General features: G+C 43.4%; 1 protein-coding gene across 1 annotated transcript in view; it reads left to right on the top strand.

Annotated features, from left to right (window-relative positions):
- The first annotated feature begins 13009 nt into the window (after positions 1-13009).
- The window catches only part of STX18 (syntaxin 18), a 121086-nt gene continuing 112534 nt past the window's right edge, over positions 13010-21561 (top strand). Inside the window, exon 1 of the mRNA XM_060148516.1 lies at positions 13010-13271. Coding sequence (XP_060004499.1) covers positions 13104-13271 — 168 coding nt within the window. The 5' untranslated portion in view covers positions 13010-13103. The remainder of the gene's footprint in view (positions 13272-21561) is intronic.

Here is a 21561-nt window from a genome sequence, read left to right as displayed (position 1 = left end):
AGGTATTATTGGGGGGGGTAGTTTTGGGTTTACAGAAAAATTGAGCAGAAAGTACAGAGAGTTCCCATATACTCCCTCCATCATCCCTGCCCCCACTGATTTTCCCCTATTAGTACATTTTGCATTAGTGTGGTACATTTTTTATAATTGATTACTATGTGAGGAAAATAACTCCCCTTCCTATTTAAACTGCTATTAGGAGGATTTTGGGTATTGTGTTCTGTATTAGCTTTCCAAAGTAATACAATACCTACAAACACTTACTACAAGCCTGGCACTGGTGCTAAGCCTTTTATAGCCATCATGCCATTTAATCTTTGTACTAATCCTATGAGAAAGTGGCATTATTACCACATAAGAATTTTTTCCAGAGCTGGATCTGCTAAGGCTCTGCTTCTCCAATTCTACCCAGACTCCTGAGAAGCAGACCCCAGTCAATCTGCACTTACCCCAGCACAGTAAGTTGGAGTTTTACTTACCCAGGTGTGGTCTTGGCAAGAAATTGCTTTGAGAAACAGAGATTTGAGCCAAAGTCTGCCACCTCCATCCAATAACAACAGAGAAATTTGTGAGTTGAGGCTGGAAAAAGGTATGAGAATCTTAGGGTTCTGGGGTCACCACAGTGTTTCTGAACTCAATGCAGTTTACTGGTGGACAATGGGGATGAACAGAATGCAACGCGGAGGATTCTCTGAACATTTCTGGATCCTGGGGGTAGCCAGCCTCCTTTTCTAGAAGCTCCAACAGAGGAGAGGGTTGAGTGGTACCCTGAAAGTTCCCCATCACAGTTAGCCGAACGATACAATTTAAAACAAACCTCCACTTGCTCCTGATAGTACCGTCTGCTTTTTCACCAATAAGGTTTGCATTTGGGTTAACAAGCAAACACCCTGGGTGGTGAAGAAGAGTGTAAACTATCAACTATTTACTCCTTAGTATGGATTACTTTGCTTCCATTTTCTCTGTAATACCTAGTTTCATTAGGGGATGTTTCATTGGGGGAAGTTTCATTAGGGGATGTTGAATAAATGTGGCAGAATGAAACATTTGCGTATGAATGAACCGCATTCACAAAGGAGTGTTCAGAAACTCACAGGTGGTCTCAGAGCTGAACCCTAGTGTGTATATGCACACACACGCACACACTCTAACAGGAGATGCAGAGCTTTTGAGGTCTTCTTGGGTAACAGGAGCAAGATTCGAAAGTTCAAGAAGCTACAACAAGGGTACTAATGTAATAAGACTAAGTGTAACAAGGGCAGGTGTCCAGAATTGCCCCACACAGGGGGGAGATGGGGAAGGCAAGGCTTAATTGCCTAGAGGACGAACAGGAGGATGGGGATGGGGGATGGGGGAGGGAGAGCAAGCAGGGGAGGGCTGGTAGCCAGCAGCTCCTGGGAGTCAGCAGTAGGAGCTGTCTGCCAAAACATTAATGAGCTTCTGAGCCGCTCTAATACAAGCACAGTTTTCAGAACGGGAGACAACAGAGGCATGAGAGTCAGACCACACCTGAAGTCTAGGGCTCAATTCTGGGAAGAAACACGGGCAAATGGTGACCGAAGGAAAAGCCACATGACAGGAGAGGGAACGGGGAAAGCAGGGCAGAAGATGTGGCCTCAAAAAAAAAGCAGGCACGGGGCTTCCCTGGTGGCGCAGTGGTTAAGAATCCGCCTGCCAATGCAGGGGACACGGGTTCGAGCCCTGGTCTGGGAAGATCCCACATGCGGCGGAGCAACTAAGCCCGTGCGCCACAGCTACTGAGCTACTGAGCCTGCGCTCTAGAGCCCGCGAGCCACAGCTACTGAGCCCACGTGCCACAACTACTGAAGCCCGCGGGCCTAGAGCCCGTGCTCTGCAACAAGAAAAGCCACCGCAATGAGAAGACTGCGCACCGCAGCAGCTAGAGAAAAAGCCGCACACAGCAACGAAGACCTAACACAGCCAAAAATAAAAATTAAATTTAAAAAAAAAGCAGGAAGGATGGGGGCGGCTGGAGAGCAGGGATTGTGTCTGATTCACTTTGATGTTCCCAGTACCTGTTGCCGAGCCAGACAAATAACGTTTGCGGCTCCGTAAATATTTGCTGAATGAACAAATTGGAGCAAAACAGAAAGAGCTTTCCGGTAGAGTTCCCCATCCATGAGAGTATTTTGATGCAGAATAGATGGCCCCTTGCTGGAGTTTTCCGGGAGAGATCCAAGCATCCAATGAAGGCTTGGGAATAGATGCTAAGATCGACGTCCTGAGAATCTTATTCTCTAAGTCTAGGTAGTAAAGCCCTCACCATCTCCACCTCTCAGACTTTATTTCTCTTTCATCAGTGATTCCCCAAGAGAAGGGAAGAGTGGCCAGTGTAAGGGCTGTTCGCTCCCGGAAGGTGTACTCCCCTCTCCCGACGCCCAAGAAGAAACACCACGCCACCCCCCTGCCCCCTCTCCCCGCGCACCACTTCATTAAGAGCATTCATTGTGCTGTGTTTTTCCTGTCTCTGCCTGGTGTATGTGTAACAGCCTCTCTTCCCTGAAGCCTGGCTTCATTTGTTTCATACCATTTTGCCCCGAACACTTACACAGTATTGGTTGAACAGTACCTGTTAATAAACATTTGTCCAAGGAATGAGTGAATGAATCCTGCACTCTTTAGACTTTGTTAGGAATGTGTTTTCTACGCTGGCCTGTCTTTCATACAATATTCTTAAGTAAAGTTTGTGTATATTATTCCACTGGAGGAAAAAGGAAGGCAGACGGGGGTAGGGGGTAGGGAGACATTCTGGAGAAGTAAAAACTACCCTCTGTGGGTTTCAGAAATGTCTGGAATATTATGCCTGAAGCTGAAACATCAGGTTGTATTTACTTTTGCTGTTCTATAAACAGTTGTAAGTTTCCTAAAAAACAAACAACAAATAGAAAAACCTCTTGTTACTTTTTTGTAAAGAAATCACATGAGCATGTGTCTCTCAGATTCTGGGTCTTGGTAATCTTACTTGATTTGTTCTCCAAGGTTTAGAAAAATTATGTATTGATCTTATGCCTTGTGTAAGGGTTTTTAATGAGCAAAAGGCAAAAAAGTGCTTGAAGAAATTTCAATGAGAGCAGGGCTATCCATCCCCTATCATAGTTCCTGCAGCTAAAGCAGTGCCTGACCCATAGTAGGTGCTCAGTAAATACTCAGAGGAGTAAAATAGTTGTTTCCTCAATGACAGGTGTCACATAAGGAGCACATTATTAACAGTACTAGTTAATCTACCAACATCTCAATGGTTAAGTATGATTCTGATGTCCAAAAACAAAGAAATAAGATGAAAGAACTAGTCAATGGTGGTAACTGATTGAGTTAGGATTCAAAACCAGCCGTGCCTGACTCCAAAGCCACCGATCTCTCGTGTCACACGCTACTCAGGGGACAGTGGCCTTTGGTCCGAGCAAAGCTCATCTTGGGCTTTACCTGCTACCTGCCCAACCCCTTCTTCCCCTAGTTGTTCTTGGGTCCAGATCTCTGGCTACCTTTTTCAAATGCTTTTGAAAACAAGGTAGGATATAAGTATTAAGTGGGTGGATGGTTAGAGAGTGAGCTAAATGATGGATAGTGAGTGAAATTGACGGGTCGATAGTTAGTTGCACACATAGGCTCCTTTTCTGTCTGTACCTACAGTATCAGCCTGGCAATTTCAGTCTGGCAACACATCCTAACAAAACAAATTGGTCTCTATAACTCTTCCCTGCCAGTTCCGTATCAGCTGCCTGCCCCACCCGGGATGGTAAACCCCGAAGTCTTGAAAAGTGGAGCACACTTCTGCACTACAGTTTTTGCCAGACCTCATTAATTCAGGAAGATGATACTTCAGTCAGTGGAAAGACTGAATGTGTGCAAAAACTCCTTAATTGCGGGTTTTCTTTTGCTGTCTGCTCCCTTAATAAAGTTGGAAACTATTTCATGTAAATTCTATTCTTTGAATGGGGCCCTCATGCTTTCCAGCTCCATGAGCTGGAGCAGAGATGGAGCAGAGCAGGATAGAGGAAAACAACCCGCCTGGTGAAAACGCTCCTTCCCAAGGAGATGGCTATTGTCACTACATCTACTTTTTAACTGTACATCAAATTCCTCTTAGGGATGCTGCATGTAAATGTGAACTTTGGGGATGCCGATGTGAAAGGGAGACAGAAGTTTGATGTGCAGGCAACAGAGTAACGGTGCAGCAGAACGCTTGGCACCCGTAGTAACTCCAAGGGCAGGAAATATACACTAAGCCTGGAGATGCCTGGGGTGGGATTGGGTGGCTTAATAAGAAGGATGCATGGGTGAGAGTCAGTGAAATGGACAAAAGAGAGGATGTTGGTCCAGCCAGCAAGGCAGAGCTGGAAGGGTGGCCCAGTGGAGAGATCTGGCCAGGCCAGGAGCCCAGGGGTAGAGATGGCCCCTAAATCTGTTTGAGTCCACCTCTGGTCTCAAAGCCAGAGTTCCTGCAGCTACTCTGCACTTCTGCCTGTCCGGCCCACAAGCACTTCTGGCATGATTGATCTCTCCATGGGAGGCATTTCGGACTTTGGAGCTGGGCTGCTTGGGCTCCACTTCTGCTCTTTACTTACTAGCTGTGTGACTTTAGGCAAGTGTCTTAACCATTCTGTACCTTGGTTTTTCATATCTATAAAATGGGAATGATAAGATGACCTCCCTCATAGGATTGTGTGACTTATTGCCCATAAAACACTTAAAATAGTGCTTGTAAGTAAGTAAGCTAGTAAGTAGTACGTAAGGATTTACCATCATCACCGCCATCATCCTTCTCCTTTATCTCTATTAATGGCAATGAGTCACCCAAGCCAGAAATTTCCGTTCATCTACTTGTGGGGAATGGATGTCCATCTTCATGCCCATCCTGCATTTCCTGGAACCTACACTCCCCAAGGCTAAGACAAATGAAGGGACTACAACTCAAGGTGGAAGAGGAGGAAGACATGACGTAGAGAAAGAGGTGGCAGAGCTCATACCGGAAGCATGAATGAAACATCTGACCATTGTTTACACCATCCCGCCAGTGGGGCAGAGGAGACCTCCCTTAAGTCCTTGCATGAGCCCCACTAGCAAAGATGAATGACAGCCCAAGAAAAGGGAGGAGCCAAGGGGACCTCCAGGGCTTCAATAGACCAAGGAGTCAGGGAGGGAAGGACAGAAAGAAGGTCTGAGGGGAGGTCTCTCTGCAGACCCAGGAGGGTGGCCATCGGGCTGCCATAGAAATGAGAGCTAAGGTCTGGCTGGCTACAGGGGCTGGGCCGACCATGGGTAAAGCAGCTGCCTCTGCCTTTCCTCCCTTTGTCAGCCATGTGTGGGTAAGAACCTGAAGTAGAGGACGATGAGAATATTTTTCTAGTCTGTTCAGTTATGGAAACCATGACTCCTCCTTCGACAACAGGGGAGGGAGGGCCAGCCTGGGCTCCTTCGTAACCAACAGAGTCCTGTGGGTCTGACAGGAGGCATCCAACACGTGAAAGTCCTTTGGTTACAATTAGGGACTTTGTAAATTAAATTAGTGGATTATTATAATGAATTCGACATTTCCAACAAAACACTTTGGGGGAGTGTTAACTACTGAATGATTGAATGATACAGGTTCTTTCTTAAAAACCTCTTCCAGATTATAGCCACTCGACTTTAAATCACTTAAAACACAAACCTAACCCATCAAGCCTACTTTTGGGGGGAAATAACTCAAAATTATTCCAACACTGAAGCTCACAGTGAGACTTTTATGTTCAAATTTTAACTTAGAGCTGTAATTTGCCTACCTTTTTGATGAACTATTATTAAAACCGGTGGCTGGCTTAAAGTCTTCCTAAATTAGTAGTGAGAAACTTGGCTTTCATGAGAGGGTTGGGGAGAACTCCAGCAGTGTGGTCAATTCCTGGTTATTGATAACTTTTGGAATCCTGCTGGGCTGGCCTGCCTTATGCCTACAAGGCAAAGAAAGGTGAAGACAAGTGATAATGGAGACCTAAAAATACATCAACAGGAATAAATGTGTTGTGAGGAAATTCCAAACTTTATTAAACGTACTTTTGTTGAAAGAAGCCCTACAGAGAATTTCTTAATAAATTTCAGAGAGGGGAGGTGTTTGGTCACTGGAGTAGCCTACATAAGCAATCGTGGTATTTGTGGAATGTCGAACGGCAGATTGCTGGAGGTTAGTAGCACAATTGTTTCTTACAACAGGCCAAGGTCTAGGACAGTGGTTTGGGGTTGGCTGAGACTCGTGTTCTCCTGTTAAAGGATTCTGTGAGTGACATGGGATTCCTCGGTTTGGAAAGAGCTTGAGAGTGTAGCCATCCCTACGTGTAGCCAATGCTCCCACACGTAAAGGTCCGTGGCCTGAAGAGCCATTGTCCTGATATTAAACACCTTTTGGTAAATCATTCCCAAGTTCAATGACACCCACATCCAGGAAATACTTCTTGATGTTTAGCCTCAATCCCTCCTGCTTCACTGTAAGCTCGTTTCCTCTCATTCTGTCCAAAACAGAAATAGGGAACAGCTGGTCTCCATCCACTGGTTCATACACTCGAGGACCTTTATTTCATCCATCCCCTAAGTCTTCTCTTTTCCAGAATAAATACTCCAACTCCCAGAAACATTCTCTGAGACTGACCCAAACCACGGTGTCCAATTACTTTCTAAGTTCTTCCTTTAACCCCTACTCTGATCCAAGGTACCGTCTCAGCCTTTATTCACCCTTGCACAGCACACATTAGTTGGGTGATGCAGAGACCAGAAAGTGAACCAAGTCTCCTTCCGATACTTGAAGAAGACTCTCCACCACCTCCAGATGCCCCGATGCCACCAGCCATGAAGTTTAATCCTCAACGACCTATTGCCACAATGGCTGTACTTACATTATTAGCTCTGTGCCAGGTGCTGCCTTATACACTTTATATAGATCAGCTCATCTCACGCTTCCAAAGCCCTGTTGGATAGATATTTTTTATGTTTAATTCACACTGGGATTTGAATGTGAGACTGTCAGACTCAGAGCCCAGGATGTTGCCACAATAACAGGCTAAGACCTCATTCCAGCTTTGTACAGTCCCATCAAGACTGGGATGACTGAAATGGCCAGAAAGCACCACCAGAACATACTCTCTACAGTTCTATTCCTGTAGTTGTGTCCCCTTTCTCATTCATGCTGACCTTTTCCTATCCCTGGAGAGTGGGATACATAAAGCTTCTTAAAAATTTCACTCTTCAGAGATGTCATTTAAAAAAAACCAAACTCTGTTATTGTGCTTAACTGTCTATATATGCACTTATCTGCCCCATTAGTTTTTTACCTTTTCCAAGGTGGGGATTTCACCTTTGTTTTTATCTTTTCAGCACCTAGCACAGTGCCACTTATTGAGTTGACACTGAAAATGTGTTTGGAATCTACCTGCCTGGATGGATGGATGGATATAACACACACGAATCCACACTTACTAGTCAGCCCAATTCTCTAATCAAAAGTTCTTATATGATACATATAAACATAGAAACACATGGGTCCCTTTGTATAAATGCCTCTCCCCCACTCCCGTCTCCACCTCCACTCCCACCAAAAAGCTGGTCTGGGGGGGCACCGAACAGTTTAGGGATAAAGAATAAAATCTCATTTTTTTCCCACTAACTCAGTGTGTGATCTTGGACAAGTCACTTGTTTTCTCACCTGAAATACGAGGGGAATGGCCTGGATGATATTTGAGGACCTTTCCCATCTTAAATTTCCATAATTCTATGACTGTCTATGTACCTTAATCAGACTTATCTAAATAACCACAAAAAACACCACTTCATGCTGGAGAAACACAGTCATAAGAAACTAAGCAAAACCAAATACCCTTCAATATCCTGTTGTGAACTATAAAACGTCCCCTAAAATCACACTTTCCCCTTGAAACAGGATGTAAGAAAATATTTTCCCATTAAATCCTTTTAAAGTGCGAGAGAAAGCATTTATTCTGTGATTTGCTGTCCAACTCAATAAAAAGTGGAGGATTCGGCCACGTTCATCACAGAAGATACTGTCAGAAAAGCAAAGGTGGTGGAAATTCAGGTTGGAAACCAAGATGCCATGCCAACAAAGTGAAGCACGAGTTTTCTGGAGGAAGCTTCCAAGTGTGTACTGAGCAGTTTATATCTACCATTACATTGGGGAAACCACTAAATGAGTTTTAATGAAGTGATTTACCAAACGTCTGGGGTGGACGGAGTGAGTGCTGGGAGGAAGTGGCACTAACCTTGCAAAGCTGTGGGGTGAGGGGAGAGAGAAGACTTGAACTCTGGTAACTGTTGATTGCATTGTTGCAAGTTGAGTCCTCTGAAATGGTTTCAACAAAGTAGGATACTTTCCTTAAGAGAGGTGGAAGGGGCTAGAATATCTCAGAGGAAATCTTGGTACTTTGGATATCTGAAAGCCTCCTGCTAGATTAAATCCTTTAAGGGATTTAAATACTCTGTTTTTTTAGATTTAAATTTAAATTTAAATCCTCCATTTTCCTTATGTCTCTAGACCCTTGGAATGTTTCAAGGAGCAGGGCTGGAAACATTGTTTGAGAAATGGGAAAAGAATAGATGGATCTCCCTGTTCATCCAGGAAGACAAGGCAAGAGGTGTCTGCCCAGCTCATAATCAGTCCTCCTTTCTGTTGGAGCTACCCCGCTGGGGTAGGCAGAATAATAGCCCCCCAAAGATGTCCAAGCCTTAATCCCTGGAAAGTGTGAATATGTTACTTGGCAAGGGGGAACTGAGGTTGCAGATGAAATTAAAGCTGTCCTCCAGGGATTATCCCAGACTTCCCGGGTGAGCCCAGTATAATCACAAGGGTCCTTACATGTGGAAGAGGGAGGAGCAGAGTTGATGTCAGAGTGATAGGTTGTAAGAAGATTGTTATTTGTAGGCAGAATGTTGTACAGCTGGTCTCAAAAGCCTATTTATCTTGTGTAACTGAAATTATATACCTTTTAATTAGCAACTCCCCATTTCCCCCTCCCCCAGCCCCTGGCAACCACTATTCTTCTCTCTCCTTCTATGAGTTTGACTATTTTAGATACTTCATATAAGTGGAATCATGCAGTACTTATCCTTCTGTGAATGGCCTCGTTCACTTAGCATAATGTCCTCATGTTTAATCTGTGTTGTTGTATATTGCAGGATTTCCTTCAAAAAAAAAAGAAGGCTGAATAATATTCCACTTTATGTGCTTTTTTTTTTTTGATCTGTTCATCCATCAATGGACATTTAGGATGTTTCTATGTCTGAACTCTTGTGAATACTGCTATTATGAACATGGAAGTGTAACTATCTCTTTGAGATCCCAATTTTGATTCTTTTGGATAAATACCAGGAAGCAGAATTGTTCGATTATGTGGTTCTACCTCTAATTTTGTGAGGAAACTCCATATTGTTTTCCATAGTGACTGCACCATTCTGCATGCCGACCAACAGTGTACAAGGGTTTCAATTTCTCCATCACCCTGATTTCTTTAGCTAGGTTCCTCCTTAGGAACAAGTTTATTCTTTGAGCTTCCCATCCCTAGAGTCATGGTCCTTTTTAGAACCCCTGAGAAAAAAAATTGTTTTATGAATTTCTTTAGGTCCACTTTCTAAAGTGAATTTCTTTAGGTCCACTTTCTAAAGTGAAAGGTTTTATGAATTTCTTTAGGTCCACTTTCTAAAGTGAAAACACATGCTCTCCAAGTCCTCTCCTCTTGCATTGTGGATTCTACCATGGCATGGCCAGCCTTCTGGCCATGGCATGGCCAGCCTGATGGTTTCTGTCACTCTAACGCTCCTAACCAGGTCTTTTCTATTGGTTAGATCTAGGTGTAATCTAGTAGTTCCTTCCTCTCTGTCCTTTACCTACTGAGAGATAACACTGTAATGTTGGTAATTGATGAATGTACCCAATAGTCTGTTTTGGCAGATTTCTGGTTATGTGGTATATCAGTCAGGATAAGATAATTATGCTGCAGTAACAAACAACCCCAAATCTCCATGGACAAGTAGAGCGAAGGTTTACTTCTCACTGCCAGCACACGTCCTTAGTTGGCTGTGCTCCATGTCATCTTTACTCAGGGAACCCAGGTTGATGACCCAATGGAACATTACAGGTTGCCAGGGCAGAAGGAGAAGAGAGCACAGTGAACCACATGTTAGCTCTTAAATTTGCTGCCCAGAACCAAAACGTCACTTTTCACGGTTAAAAGGAATCACCTGGTCAAGTAGCTGTCAATAGGTCAAGGAACTATAATCCTCCCCTAGGAGAAGCCGTGAATATGAGTGAACAATGAAACAGACCACCAAGGAGGGTCTCCAGTTACTATATTATTGTGGCAAGTCCATGATTTCATGAACCCAGAAAACTGGTCTCCCCATGCTGCCTGCAGGAATTCACACTTCCAGGCATTGGGCACCCTCCTCCATACAGCAAATACCAGCTTACACCAACTTTCCCCAGGTAGAAAACCAACGTCTCTAAAGGAGGCAACGATGACAAAACCTTGGTGGCTGACAACTACATGTCTATTTCTAACTGACAGCACAGTTCTGTCATGGCTTGGGCACCTGGTTGGGCAATATAGCCTCTTTTTGGCGGAGGCTGCATTTAATGACTTCCATGAGACTCCCCAAATGATTCTAAGCTGCCTACATCTATCCTGATTGTAAGGAGGGTGCTGTTATAGGGAACTCTATTCCGTAATTCCAATATGCCCTACTGTTTTTCAAGAGTAGAGAGCCTAGCCTAATGAATGAGACATTGTTACTAATGAAATGTAGTTTATGTACCACTTCAAACTTGGAAGTTTGTAATACACTCCCACCATGCTTCTGTTCTTCCTTTTTATCCACATCCCCTCTCAGCTTTATGGGGTTTCCCGTTAGTCCATGGTCAACTGAAGTGACCTTGCTCTTTGAGGTTAGAAGAGTAAAATAAAATAATAAAAATGCAACAGCTCGTATCCCATGGTCTGTGGGACATCCAAGGGCCTCCTCAAGATCTTTGTAACTTTTCTAGGAGTTTTAGGTGTTTGTGGTCACTTGTGGGTTTAGAGCCTGATGTTTTGAGCTCACATGGGTCTCATCTCCATAATCTTCTTTGCTCTTTGTAGAGGCAGACAGAAGATTTAGACCTTTCTCCCAAACTTTTTACCCAAAAAACCCAACCGCACCAAACACACTACTCACTGAAGCTTTGGTGTAGCTCAGCCCCCTCCCACTCAAAAACCCTACCCAGCGAGCTACTATCTCCTTTCCTGGCCCCTTCCCTGGGTTCTGGTTCCTCCCTCTTACCCTTAATTCAGTCCCATTCATTTTATTATGCAGGGTGATTTAGCTCTCCTTCTACTCTGCCCCAGACTTATCTTCGCATAAGCCAAAGACTCATTAATGTCTCGATAAGACAAAGGGCCACTTATGCAAGGCAGAATCATTGGCAGAGGTTTAGTAATTTCTGTCTTATTCTCTCTCCCTTACTCTGTTGGTGGAAGAAAGCTGTATGAAAATTTATTTTCCTCATAAGGAAAGGCTGAAGTGGCTACAGTGTGGGTTTTAAATACCATTTTCCTTCTTCCTTCCAGGTACCTACGTAGTTTCTTAACATCTATTTCTGATAAATATATTTAACACAGTGGGCGTCAAACTTTTGGTCTCAGAACTCCTTTACACTTAAAAATTACTGAGGGCCCTAAAATAACTTTCGTTTATATGGGTTTTAGCTATGGATATTTACTGTATTAGAAATTTAAACAAAAATTTGAAATATTCATTCAGTTAAAAGTAAAGATAAACCCATTACATATTAACATAAGTGGTATATTTTTGTGGAAAAAAAAAGCATTTCCAAAACAACTTAGTGAGAATGGCACTGTTTTACATTTGTGCAAATCTTTTTAAAGTTTGACCTAATAGAAGACAGCTGTTTTGCATTCAGTGTTTTGCAATATCACAAGTCACTCAGCCTCTGGGAAACCCAATTGTGCACAACTTATGAGAGAATAAGTGTGAAAAGATAAATAACATCTTGCTATGAAAATCATTTTTTATTTTGCCTACCACTCTTTGACAACCACATTTTAATACATATTCTAATTGTGCATCCTCTTTAGAAAAAAAGAAAACAAATGATGAAATCAAAGATCTTGAATTAGATCTGAACCTCGAACCAAAATGTAGAAAGAATTCACTGGCTAACTTCCAGTCGACTTAAATAACTATGACTTAAGATGGTATATTTAAAAACCATACATGAGGAAGAACAGAAACCAGTGAAACTCTTCCGTCCTTGTCTCGATCTGATAAATTCCTAGTCATTCTTCAAATCTGCCTTCTCTACAGTGTGATGCCTTCTCTATAGAGCTTTCCCCACCATAATTAATAACAAGAATGTTAACAATAATGTTATTATTAACAACGGTAACTAACTTTCATTGGTCTCTAGGAGCCAAGCAACGCCAAAACACTTCGCACGTGTTATCTCGCTGAGGAAGGTGCTGGCTTCATTTTACAGATCAGGTGGGTGACGGTTGGAAAAGAAAGGCCTCTGGCCTCTAGCTCTCTGCCGTGCACACCTACTCTGCCCTAGCACTGCACCCAGGTGGTCACCGCCCACGTGCTTCGGTCCCGCACAAGGTGGGTTCATGAGGTCTGGGTCAGGTTGGGTCGCTTCCTGTTCCCTCGCAACCCGCGCAACAGGGAGCCAAGAGAATGGAGCCAGCCTTCCGGCTTCCTGATCCCCTCGGTCCCGGGGCCTACACGCCCTAAGCGAGCTCGCGAGGGCTCGGGACTCCGGGACCTCCCCGCGCGGCTAAGTCAGCCAAATTTTGCCGGGAGGAGAAACGGGCGCGGGTGTGAGCGTCGCTGGGTCCGGGTCGCCGAGGGGATGGGCACGCGCGCCGGCGGAGACCGGAACCTTTCTCCTCTCGCCGCCGTAGCCCCGGGCGGGCCGGAACCTTTCTTCTCGTGTCGCCGTTGGTGAGCGGAGGCGTGCGGAAACGGAACGGTCCTCCAGCTGCCCAGCTCGCGCCGCGGTCGCCGGCTGCTGACGTGGGCGGCCCTGGTGGGGGCCGTGGGTGTGGGTCGCCATGGCGGTGGACATCACACTGCTGTTCCGGGCCAGCGTCAAGACCGTGAAGACGCGCAACAAAGCGCTGGGAGTGGCGGTGGGCGGCGGGGTCGAGGGCAGCCGCGACGAGCTGTTCCGCCGGAGCCCCCGGCCTAAGGGCGACTTCTCCAGCCGGGCGCGCGAAGTGGTGAGCTGGTTGCTATGGAAACGGCGGGCTGGAGAGGGGGGGCGGATCCGCGGCAGGGACCCCAGACCCCAAACCGGACTCTGTCCCGTAAGCAGTGGGTGAGGGAAGCGCCTGGAGAAGGTGGTGTCAAGGGCGGTCAGGAGAGTTGGTCCCAGAGAGTCGACGGCTGTCTTTGGAAAGGAACAGCCTTAGGTCGAGGAATGGGGACGCATGTTGGGGAGATCGGAACTATGTCTGCAACGTACATGGGCTGCTTTGTGAGGTAATGAGCTTGCCGTCACTGCAGACCTGAACGCAGGCGAAGCTTCCCCCACCGTCCTTTGCTTTCCTGTCGCAGCACTGACTACAGTCACAGTGTATTTATCTCTTCTATTTACTTGTCTCAGCCCCCTCCCCTCCCCTGCCCCGCACTGAGATCCAAGATCGCATTTGGCCGACCTGGCCCTTCTCCTTGCCTCCTGCAATAAGTTAGGGTTCGTGCCAGGGACCGGTCTGTCTTGAGACTGGTTTAGGATAATCTTTCACAAACACTCTCTATTACAGCCATCTAAACTACTTTCTGTTCCCTGAACACAGCAGGCTTTCGTTCGGGAGAGCTGGGACCTACTCCTTCAAGGCAGTAACAGTGTTGGCTTCACTTCAGAATCCCCGAAGCCTGACTCAGAGCATTGCTTAGTAAATGTTTGTTGGATCAATGAATGAACAAATGGTTGTCTCCTTCCTCACTACACAGGAAACTCTGTAAGGGGAGAGATAAAGTTTGCCAGGTTCACTTTTGGATCCTTGGCAGCAAGGGTGGATCTAGTTTTTGTGGAGCTTGAAGCTTATACAGTTCTGTCTGTCCTCTTTAAGAAATAAAAATACAAAGTCACAAAAAAAAAAAGGTTCAGAGCTTTGGGGGGGTGCAGGGGAGGGGCCCTGACGCTCAAACTTCATGGTAAACCCACTTCTGTTTGATACACAGTGCAGTGCCTGGTACTTTGTAGACACTCAGATATTTTTTAATATATGTATGCATGAATTAGTGAGTGGCAGTTTGCAGAGGATATTCAAGCCTGGGAAGGGAAATTGGTCCAGATGAATATATTCAGTCCATCAATAAGCATACACTAAGCGCCTACCTTCTGAGCATTGTGTTAGAATAACGCAATTTAAAAGGAATGGTGGGGGAGACAGACATATTACCAAAAGAAGTGCCACAACACCTTGAAGATGTTGTGTAGAACACAAAGGAGAGTGTTCAATTATGCGTCAGGGCCAAGAACGGCTTTACAGAGTCGATGATGCCTGAAACAAATCTTGAAAGAAGAGTAGTTGGTTCCAGTGCGCATAGAGTGGAGAAGGGCATCTCAGGCTAAGAGAAGAGTATGCACAAAGGTGTGGAGATGGGTAACTTTATGCTCAGTTTATTTATACTCAATGCGTGTCTACCGGTTAAATTACAAACAAATTAGTAATGGCATTTCAGATTTGGGGGCGGGGAGGAACTTTTCGTAGCTGAACAACTCCTAACAGTGATAACTATGCCACTTTGCATTGGGAGCTTGATTAGTTAACTCATTTGGGCTGTGGGATGAATGGGGACCTTGGGAGTAGAAACTGGGTCTTGGATTTAGAAGACTTAGATTCCAATCTGGGTTCTGCTACTTAGATGTGGGTGACTTGGGTAAGTCCTGTTACCCAAGTCTCATTTCCCTTTTCTATAAAATGGGCATGATAATACCGTCCTTGACTGGTAAGCTGATTATTAGGATCTTATGAGACTTTGTATATATCGTAAAGAGCCATAATGATTATTATTGTTCCCCTTCACTCCTACGCTAACTCTGTGTAGGCCATTTAGATGTATTTTCATCAGTGGCACAAAACTGTATTCCCTACACCACTTTGCTTTCTTGTACTTTCATTCTTCACTTGCAAAGGGGAACCAAGGAAGTTCATGAGGGAATCTGAAAATTCTGTGTAGGTACTAATAGCATCGATAGTGGAGGCAGTGACACTCCTCTGTCAAGGTGAAGCTATCAGCGATGGCATATGTGTGGCAAACATGCAGTTATTCCTCTTTCTCCTTCCCTGGGACCATGGAAGCCAGTGTTAATGTCCCAGTACATCTGTGTTGCTCAGAATCCTTTGGAACTTTGTGCCCCAGGCAACCATTACCTATTGTTGGACCTGACATTCAAGTTGAAATTTGCTGATATCCTACATAACATATAGTAAAAATAGAGTCTGTATGCCTGAAGCAGAACCATGGACTTTTTTCTTTTAGTACTTAAAAGGATCTTAAGTTCATGTTGTTCAGTCTTTTCATTTTATAGGTGGGAAAACTAACACTCAGGTAAGTGAAATGTCTTGCCCAGAGTCATAATAGATGAGGTCACAGGACAGAGCCAGAGGAAGAAGGCAGGTCCTTTGACTCCAGTTTAATGTTGCTTATTTCCCACCCTGCCCCATACATATACTTCCACTATAATTTTAAACCAAAAATTCTTCAGCTGAGTTTCTTCTTCCTGAGTTAATACTATATTCATAATTGCATACTGAATAAGATTTGGAGCATAAAGACCTTGCATAAAGACCAAAGCATAAAGACCAAAGAATTTGAACGCCTTTTACTTACTGCATGAACTTGGGCAAGTTACTTAACCGCAGTTTCCTCACTCCTAAAATAGAGTGAATAATAGCAACCTTATAAGGTGGTTATGCAGATGAAATGAGGAAAGGTGTGCAAGTGCTTGCATGAGTGTGAATTCTTTTGATTGCTAGTAAGGGTACCCTAGTTTAAACTAACCTGAGCAAAATAGGAATGTGTTGGCTGGTAAAACTGGGAAACACAGGAAGGAGCTTCTTTCTCCAGATCTTATCCATAAAACCCCAGGAAAGGACTCTAATTGGTTCTGCTTGGGTCCTGAGCCCTTGTTATGGCCTCAGACGGATAAGGTTCTTCACATGGCCAGGTCAGATGCCCACTCCAATAGGTGGGTTGGGTGCTGTGATTGCTGCCCCACCAGAACCTTGGAAAAGGGAGTGCTGTGTCTGACACTAGGGAGTAAGGGATGCTGGGCAGGCAAAACTGACAAAAATGTTCCTTCTATTCCCTAGCACAGTGCCTGACCTGTCTTCACTTTACCTGCCTGGTGGTCTTCAACTCTGTGGGGAATAAAAAACTAGAATTGTGGGAGCTTGTATGACAGGCTTTGGTGTGGGAATGTGTCTGGAGGTGCCTCATAGGGGCAGCTCTTTCATTTTCTTACTAATTTATAAAGGTTACAGAGTCCAGGAGAAGCAGTTCACAGTAAACCAAGACCCCTCTGAGTAGCCAAACTGAGTATGCAGGGGCAACAGGAGCCAGTGAACAGAACATCAGGGAACCTGTGTTCTAGACCAAGTTGAGCCATGAAGTGAACAGACCACCTAATCTTTCTGCACCTCAGTGTCCACATTGGTAAAGCCGACAGCTTAGACCATAACTGTAGCAAGTTCTTGTAAAACAAAGATGTCTCATTTATAAGATAAACAGCGACTCTGTGTTGTTGGGAATTCTATTTTCAGATTAGGCATGCAGATGAATTTTTCTTTGTTTATTATACATTGCTTTTGTGAAAGCTAAGTGTCATTTACTTTTATTTTTTTTATGAGTTAATTATCTTTAGTTCCTGGCTTAAATTCAGACGACTTATAGCAACCCAACCCCAAAGTCCCTGCTACCTTCCTCGAGCTCCCCTCCTCTCACCTTCCTCTTACTCTACTCCAGCTGCCCTAGCCTCCTTGCTTTCCTCACATGTACCAGGCACATTCCTACCTCAGGACCTTTGCGCTTGTTGTTACCTCGACCTGGAACACTTTTCTCTCAGATTCCATGTGGTTTGATCTTTAGGCCTCTGCTCATTCGTTGTTTCAGTGAGCCCTTCCTCCACTGCCCTGTATAAAGTAGCATCCTTTTTCTGTTCTTTACTCCACTTTATTCCTGTCATTATCTAACATATCATGTATCCATTGACTTGTTGTTTATTCACTAGACTATATGCTTCATGAAAACAAAGACTCTTTAGGTTCTATAATAGTGCAGGATAGGTTCTCAGTAAATGTTTCTTGAATTAAAGAATGAGTGTTATCTACTGTGTCACTTTGCTTTTAATTTTGGAGCTGGTTGATCTCTGTCCAAGCCTCCTTCCAGTTCTAGAAATGTGTGATCCTAACATGATTCCTTAATATTATACAGTATATATGTACACTTAATCCAGTATCTGGAATAAACCTTGAATAAATAGTAGCTTTTATTTTATTAGTAAGATTTAGTTCCTACATCAAAGAGTTTATAGTCAAGTGGAGAAGCAGACCCATAAATAATACAACGACTCAGGTAGAAGTGACAGCCGTAATGCTCAGCATTGATCCCCCAGGTCCTCCTCGATTTTCTTCTCAGTTGTAGTGTTGAACTTGTGTGCCAGTGTTTGGAGCCAAAGGTTAAGCTGGGACCACCTGGATTATTATCCATAGTAGCTGGAAATAGACTTTATCCAAGGATCAAGTATAATTCTACTTAAACTGGCTTTCAGTTGAGGGAGCATTGTTCAAAGAAGCAGTATCAGGCAACAAACAGGTGCCAAGGGTCAGTGAGAAGCTGGAGACAGGCCCACACAAGACAGGAATAGATCAGGAAACAGTGTAGGTTTAGGATGTAGGATTCAAACAGAACGTGGGTCTGTTGAATCATGTAGATTTAAAAAAAATTAATGGAGAGTTCTTTTTGCAAATGAAATAAGGAGCAGCTTTTGCTAAGGCTGGGATGAGGGGGCTGGGAAGAGAGAGGTTCATTAGCCAGCTTGCCCCTCTACCGCCATTCCCCCTTCTCCTTGAGGAGCCCCTTTGGAACCAGCCATAGGGCTGAGAGAGACACAGTTTCTCGCTCCATTAATGTTCTCCAAGTCTTCTCTTAACTTCATGGTGCTGTATTTTTATGGATCATAATAACTGAGAGTGTACTGTAAGCAGAACTCAGTGCTAGTGACTTTCCATGGTATAAATAGTGAGCCCTTTGTATGGACTGCACTCTGAAATTTTCCAGGATTTATGAAGACTATAGCTTTTGAAATTATATTTATTCAATACTAATTGATTTATACCATCTCCTGTAAGCATTGGACTCTTGATAGGTGTCAGTCATTGTGAGGACACAAAAAACTATGAGACATACGTCTCGGCTCTTTGAAAATAGAAATAAAGGATAACTAAAGCTCCTTGAGGGAGAATTGGTAGAAAATCAAACTGGACCTTGAAGGATGAGAACCATTCTACCAGACAAAGGAAGGGAGTTAAATCGCATTCCTGGCAGAGGGAGGAGTGTTAGCAAAGGCACCGGTGTACAACAGCAGGGTGATGGGGGGAGCAGAGGCAAGGCTGGAGTGATTGGAGCCCTTTTCTGGAGGAGGCCTGGGTGAGGGGCAGAGAGGCAGGAGATGCGGCTGTGCTGGATTAGGTTAGAGCAGGGGTCAGCCAACTTTGGCCCATAGGCCAAATCCAGCTGCTGCTGATTTTTGTAAATGAGGTTTCAGTGGAATGAGACCACGGTCATTTGTTTCCATGTAGGCTATGGATGCTTTTGTGCTATAGTGGTAGAGTTGTAGCTGGCAAAGGCTGGCAGAGTCTGAAGTATTTCCTGTTTGGCTCTTTAGAGGAAAAGTTGACCAGACCTTGGGTGAGAGCATTGTCAGCAGTGCTGAGGAGTTTGGACTTTATGCTCTAAGCTATGTGAGCAGAGGCCTGAAAAGTTCATATTTGTCTTTTAAAATAAGCAGCAATATTGCAGATGGGTTTGGAGTGTAACACGACTGACATAGAGGAGCTAATTGGAAGGTTATTGCAGTAATCCAGGTGAGAGCTGATGAGCTAGTGACAGAGGAGTGAATGGATGAAGTAGATATTTAGGAGGTGGATTTTAAAAAATGTAGCCATTGGTGGGGGTAGAAAGAGGGAGAGGTAGAATAATTCCCAGCTTTCTAGTTGGCAAGTTTCATGGTGGTAGATATCACAGTAACATTTTTTTCAAAGTTTGAGTAGGATGCCAATTAATCATGCCTTCCCTTTCTCAGTTCTAAACAGTGGAGAATAGATTCACGGGGCCCAACAGACAGAGTTTTATTAAGACAACAAGTGGTGGGTAACTCCCCAGTGGCAGTGCTTCTTGGTAAATCTGGATTGGAGAGCATAGCTGGAACCCAGTGGGTTCCTCTAGGTTTGTCGTATTTAGATCTTGGAGATGATTGAGTCTTTAAAATAGACACATAGTTCATATACCCAGCCAACCACCTCACAAATCCAGCGAACACTGGGCTGGGCCTTATTATGGTGAGAGCTACAAGGCAAGTCAACCACACCAGACTGCAGAGGGGATACTGAGTAGGGCCATTTAGATACCAGGTTCTTATATAGACTTTTATTCTCAATTGTGCGTTCTTTATTCTTGAAAGAAAGTCATCTTGGTGGTAATGATTGTATCACATACTGTAGAAGCATGGTTCTCAGGGATAGTCAATTGACTTTCTCCTTCATTCCAAGAAAAGTCTGGAATGGGTCAAAGAGTTCCCTCTTTTCTCAGTTTCTAGTTGGCAGGTAGCCAGTAGTTCAGTGTATCACCTACTAAGGATAGGGCTGCCAAAACAGGTCCTCTCAGGATGACATTTTTAATGAACTCTTCCTGTCCATGGTCTGATACTATCTTGCAGGCTTGAGAACCAGGTTTGTCAACATACCAAGGATAGAACCATCTATCAGGGCAGATATCAACTGAGCTCACACCAACTTGTGTACAAGTTAGAATACCAGATTATTTTCTTTGAGTGCCATAACTAATACTCAGGAGGATCTAAATTTTGGAAAGTCAGTTATTTTTGAGCTTCTGCTATAGGTCAGTAACTCTGTTGAGGGCTTTACATACCTGATCTCAATTAATTTTTCTCTATTTGGGGGATAGAAATATAATATTATCAAGTGATTTTACAATATTGATCATATTATGAATAATATGATTCTAGAATTCATACAAACTTGATGTTTGAGGTTTCTTGTTATGTGAAAAATCTATATGGGCTCCCCCTGGTGGGCAAAGTATCAGTGACGTTTACAATGGTTAGTTATGGCTTGTGTTACGAAAAACTTGTGCTTAAAACATATTAAGTTTAAAATTGACTTAAAAAGAGGCCCCTTCCGAACCCTCTAAGAGAAAGTGAATAAACCAGAGAAGTGAAAAGTATGATGGGTTGAATGAACTCATATATCATATAACTCACATATGAAAAGTTTGCAGCACAGTTGTAATTTTAAGCTCGGTAGTACTTTTTTCTTCCTGACTTTCAGGTTCTCAAAGTCTGTAAATACTAGAATTTGCCTTCTACTTGTTACAGTCTAACATAATGCCTAATTGTCAAAACTTTCTTATGGAGCTCAGAAGCTATATTTAACCAAGAGAAGTGAGTCTTTTCATTTCACAATATTATATACATTCCTGTTCACTTTTTGGACAGATGATAAGAAAACCGTAGTAAAATCAACATTTGTCTTTTATAGTCTAAGTAGAAATGACAGACTGCAGCATATCTTGACTGGGAGAAATTGAGAAAGGAATTAAAAAGCATAAGTTTTGAATTATAAATACTTTTGGACTATGCCAATAATTAACTGTATGATCTTGGAGAACTCACCTAACCTCTATTTTTGTTTTTCGTTTGCTTTTTTCATTTTTCTTGTTTAATGAGGAGCTTTGACTAGATAATCGTTTAAGGACCTTTTCAACAGGGTGTTTCCATGATTCAGTACTCTTTTTTCTGAAAGTCTCAGACTATATTTTAAAATGCTTTTTGCAGTAGTAACTGCCCCAGCACCTTATGATACTTCCCCCGAGTTCCTATGTACTCAGAATTTTTCACCTGGATAAAAAAAAATGATTTTGTTTTTCAAAGTTGTTGTTTGGTATGTTTCCACAAGTATATTTGATTTAATAGTGATTATGTACTCTTATAATGGGCTGTTATCAGTGGGGCATGTTTTTGAAGTTGACTAGTTATAAAATCTGATTATAAAAACAGTAAGTGCTCATTAAACAGAATAAAAAAGAAAGTGAAGTTCACATATAGTACTACTTGCCAGAAATAGCCACTGTTTTAATTTTCGTATATATTTTTTCAGACATTTTTCCTATTAAACAAAAACAATTTTTCTACAGTGCTGTTTTCTAGCCCCTCTTTTTTTTTGTCTTGTCTTGGTTTTTTCACTTAATAACATATTGTGAATA

Source organism: Lagenorhynchus albirostris, chromosome 4, assembly GCF_949774975.1.
Source record: "Lagenorhynchus albirostris chromosome 4, mLagAlb1.1, whole genome shotgun sequence".
Lineage (NCBI taxonomy): Eukaryota > Metazoa > Chordata > Mammalia > Artiodactyla > Delphinidae > Lagenorhynchus > Lagenorhynchus albirostris.
This window is presented reverse-complemented; position numbering and strand designations above follow the sequence as displayed.